At 30.9% G+C, this 560-nt stretch overlaps 1 protein-coding gene across 1 annotated transcript in view; it reads left to right on the top strand.

The window, feature by feature from the left end:
• Nucleotides 1-560, top strand: part of LOC119585873 — a gene marked incomplete at its 3' end in the record, with an annotated part of 20,733 nt that overhangs the window by 9,519 nt on the left and 10,654 nt on the right. Inside the window, 1 exon segment of the mRNA XM_037934604.1 lies at nt 115-248. Within this exon segment, the coding sequence (XP_037790532.1) occupies nt 115-248 (134 nt within the window).

Genomic DNA, 560 nt, shown 5'->3' with positions numbered 1-560 from the left:
TGCAGAGGTTAGGGGTGTGTGGATATCCAATTGTAAGTTTACATAAAATATTTAGATTGAAATTACTGGAATTTTGTTTGATTAATATAACTTCTCTTAAATGTTTCTTCTTAGATGGTGATCAGCACACTGAAGAACCATCTCCATCTGAAAAAACAAGAAGGAGTAAGAGAAGCTCATCTAAGAGTAGTAAAGATTCAGATTCTGATAAAGAAGACAGAAAAATTTCACCTCAAACATCAAGGAAGGTATGTTTATGAAGAAAAATAAGTACATAGATCACCTTTTAAGTTATGTTCTGAGAGGTTCCTTTATGACCTATAGTTGCAGTAACTGTTGAATTGTCAACAAAAAAACATTTTGCAAATATTTTAATTTTATGTAAACAGTTTCTATTAGAATAACAAACCCAATCATACAGTTTTCATATATCTAACGAGCATAAGTAATGAGTTAATTCATTATCACTGCAGTGTTTCAATTATCCTAACATGAGTATTTTGTAGTTTTTTTTGGGTGCAGAGTCTTGGCATTTGCCTTCTTTCTCTTGTCAGTGTTTT

This window comes from Penaeus monodon, chromosome 20 (genome assembly GCF_015228065.2).
Source record: "Penaeus monodon isolate SGIC_2016 chromosome 20, NSTDA_Pmon_1, whole genome shotgun sequence".
Taxonomy (NCBI): domain Eukaryota; kingdom Metazoa; phylum Arthropoda; class Malacostraca; order Decapoda; family Penaeidae; genus Penaeus; species Penaeus monodon.
Note: the sequence above shows the minus strand (reverse complement) of the source record. Positions and strands in the feature narration are given on the sequence as shown.